Below are 3,263 nucleotides of genomic sequence, written 5' to 3'. Positions count from 1 at the left end.
ATGGTCACGCGGACCAAAAACAAACACGCCGGGCCCTTCCAAATTAGCGGTATGTTTTCAGTAATGCAATGTTGCATTACATCAGCAGAGAAATTGTCTGTGCATGAAATAAAATCATAATGTGCAGTGCACCACGCTTCTCACGCTTCTTGACAGCAAACTTCACGCCAGAGCCCTTCCTCAAAAAAATATGTTCACGCCCCTTTCTTGAACTTTCGCGCTATCGTTTGACGTCATTATCAAGGGACAACGGGCTTCCCATGTTTTACGCCTGTATTCGTTCATAAAACTGTCTACGAACTTTATTATAAGGTATGTACGAGAACAATATGCACTAAACTACAACAACACTCATATTCCCTGTGTTTCATTTGAGAAAGCCAAATAATGTACTTCAATATAGGGTTAATAACTTTTTCTTTCGTGAAGGACCCCAAAGCCAACCGAACGAATCAATGGCGTTTGTGTGTACATCTTTCGCTATGTGATCCTACGGTGAACAAAAGTTTTTGTTCGGATTATCATTGATTGCAGGAAAGGTGAATACTAAATCATTGTGACATGCAAATTAGTTGACGTGAAAGACACATGGTGTTTCTTGGAATACTCAGCGAACAGTCGTTACAACAACGAACCAGTCTGTCGTGCTTTCTAATCTGGTTGTGACCTATTTGCTTGTTTTAAACAAATCAGTCCTTGACATTCATTACTCTCTTGCGTAATTGTTAACCGCCATAGCTTATAATGGTATGCATGTAGTGTCATACTCGTTGTGTTTCTGTCTGCTTTAGATTGCATTAACCTAATAAGTTCGTGACACTGTAGGTTCGGACAGACAGCATGTCTGACACAGACAAGAGAGCCGCGGGCAGAGACGCCTCCAGTAAAAATCCGAGCTCGGACAAGAAGGAGATTGAAAAGAAGAAGAGATCTCGGGTGAAACAGCTGTTGGCTGATGTGAAGAAACAAGTAGAGTTCTGGTTTGGCGACGCAAACCTTCACAAGGACAGGTTCCTGAAACAGCAGATTAGCGAGTCGAGAGATGGATGTAAGCGCTTATTTACCTCAGTAGTCTGCCATCAGTACAGTCTAAAACACCACAAAAGTCATAAACATCATATATTCAGACCTATGTTTGCATAGTTTGATATTACTTCTTATCATGTGAGATGCAGCAAGGCTTTCAGATCAAGTATTTTATCTCTCTCTCCCTCTCTCTCCCTCTCTCTCTCTCTCTCTCTCTCTCTCTCTCTCTCTCTCTCTCTCTGGCGTCCATTTCTTATTTATAGACATAGACATATCAGTATTGACCACCTTTAATAAAATGAAGAAGCTCACCACAGATGTGAAGTTGATCGCCAGAGCGTTGAAGAACTCATCCATGGTGGAGGTAACATCATATGCCTACAGTCGCTCTAGTCTGGACTTTGTTTTGAACTAGAAAAAAAGGCTTTTTGCTTCATAATTTTTTGTCATCTTTGTATCACCATTCTATAATGCATCAGTGTCATTTTGTGTGTATTTGTATTTTGTCAGGTGAATCTTGAAGGAACGTGCATTCGCCGTAGGCGGCCTCTAGGGTCGGATCCCATCGATGTGGACCAGCGGACAATATACGTGGTGAGGAAGGACATGGGCACATCACAATTCAAATGGACCTTAGGGTGTTTGTGTGTGTATTAGTGTTGCGCCGATACCGATATCAGTATCGGTGGATCGGCACTAAAATGGTGGTATCGGTATCGGAGAGTACCAACAAATAGGACACCGATACCATTTACAGATGCTTGTATGACAAACAGCCTTGAAAATAGTTATTTCAAAGAGGTATTTAAAAAGTATAAAAAAGTTTTGCTGGATTCACTTTGTATTAGTCAAAGCTATGCAATGATTTTACATCCAAGTAGTACGCACTACAGCCCTTCATATATACATTTCAAATAGGGTGGTATCGGTATCAGCCGATACTGCACAGCCAGGTATCGGGTATCGATATCGGGGCCAAAAAATGGTATCGGTGCAACACTAGTGTGTATATAGGGCTGATATTGTTATCCCAGTACTTAACAGCAAACACACACCCACGTTGATGTCTGAAACCTGAGAATGATGAGGGGCATCCGTGGCCTACTGGTTAAGGAGCTGGACTTTAGATCATATGCCTGCCCTGGACAGAGTAGGTCTCCTCATCTTATCCTATTTTATGCTGTTGTGTCTCGCCAGGAGTTGCTGCCTAAGGATGTGAGCCACGCCTGGGTAGAACGGGTCTTCAGCCAGTGTGGCACCATCGTGTACGTCAGCCTCCCGCGCTACAAGTCCACGGGACAGCCCAAAGGGTTCGCCTTCGTGGAGTTCCAGACCGTGGAGCAGACACAGAAAGCCATAGAGGTATGAAAGCGTAAAGTTAACACGCCTCTCATTCGTGACCATCTACTGCACTAATGTTCGCACTCATGTTCGGGCTGCCCCAGCAGTGTAGACTCTATGGCATGCTGTGTATGTGAATGTGTGTGTTCTATTTAACCGTGTGTGTGTGTGTGTGTGTGTGTGTGTGTGTGTGTGTAGCTGTTGAACAACCCCCCAGAGGACGCTCCTCGTAAGGCTGGTATCTTCCCCAAGACCAAGAAGAACAAGCCTCTCCCCCAGCTGGCAGCTGACGACAGCACCCGCGGTAAGGGCACCTTGAAGTTAGTACGTGTGTAGGTTTGCATTGGTTTGATGGTTTGTTTTTGTGCACGATTGTTTACTTGTGTGGATTATGTTGCATAAAGCACGTCCCTTATGAGGTACAGCTGACTGAATTGCGTTAATTTCAGCTGTATCCAGCGGTCTGAAAAGTTAAAGTAGAAGAACGTCAATGACATAGTTGTAACACCAGTTATTCTACTCTATGAAGTAGACTGTTCCAAAAAAAAGTATATGTATTTGGCTGCACCTAAAGCTTTGATGGAGCGCCCATGTGTCAAGGCTAGTGCGTTATGGCACTGGTGTGAAGATTACTCCCGTCGTATAAAGGGATGTTTGTCATGATTTGTCCTCTCCTCCCTTTTGTCTGTTCAGAGGAGGACGAGGATGACCGGAAGAAGAAGAAGAAAAAGAAGTCGCGCAGCGGGCGGAGGGAGAGTGCCAATCAATCTGTTGCCATGGAAACTAGCGCTCTGGAAGAGGGGGGTGAAAATAAGGAGGGGAAAAAAGACAAGAAGAAGAAGGAGGAGAAGATGGAGGAGGCTGGAGAGTTGAAAAGCTGCCCGCAGTCAAAGCCC

At 44.3% G+C, this 3,263-nt stretch overlaps 1 protein-coding gene across 3 annotated transcripts in view; it reads left to right on the top strand.

The window, feature by feature from the left end:
- The first annotated feature begins 243 nt into the window (after positions 1-243).
- Positions 244-3,263, top strand: part of larp7 (La ribonucleoprotein 7, transcriptional regulator) — a 14,524-nt gene continuing 11,504 nt past the window's right edge. For 2 of the 3 annotated variants that reach the window (XM_063187494.1, XM_063187492.1), the window contains exons 1-8: positions 244-312; positions 430-539; positions 826-1,048; positions 1,290-1,390; positions 1,537-1,620; positions 2,224-2,388; positions 2,566-2,671; positions 3,061-3,263. The exon at positions 3,061-3,263 is cut by the window's right edge and continues 94 nt beyond it. In XM_063187494.1, the coding sequence (XP_063043564.1) occupies positions 841-1,048; positions 1,290-1,390; positions 1,537-1,620; positions 2,224-2,388; positions 2,566-2,671; positions 3,061-3,263 (867 nt within the window). In that variant the 5' untranslated portion in view covers positions 244-312; positions 430-539; positions 826-840. The remainder of the gene's footprint in view (positions 313-429; positions 540-825; positions 1,049-1,289; positions 1,391-1,536; positions 1,621-2,223; positions 2,389-2,565; positions 2,672-3,060) is intronic. The other variant, XM_063187493.1, reaches the window with a different exon arrangement.

The sequence above is a fragment of the Engraulis encrasicolus genome, chromosome 21, assembly GCF_034702125.1.
Source record: "Engraulis encrasicolus isolate BLACKSEA-1 chromosome 21, IST_EnEncr_1.0, whole genome shotgun sequence".
Taxonomy (NCBI): Eukaryota; Metazoa; Chordata; class Actinopteri; order Clupeiformes; family Engraulidae; genus Engraulis; species Engraulis encrasicolus.
This window is presented reverse-complemented; position numbering and strand designations above follow the sequence as displayed.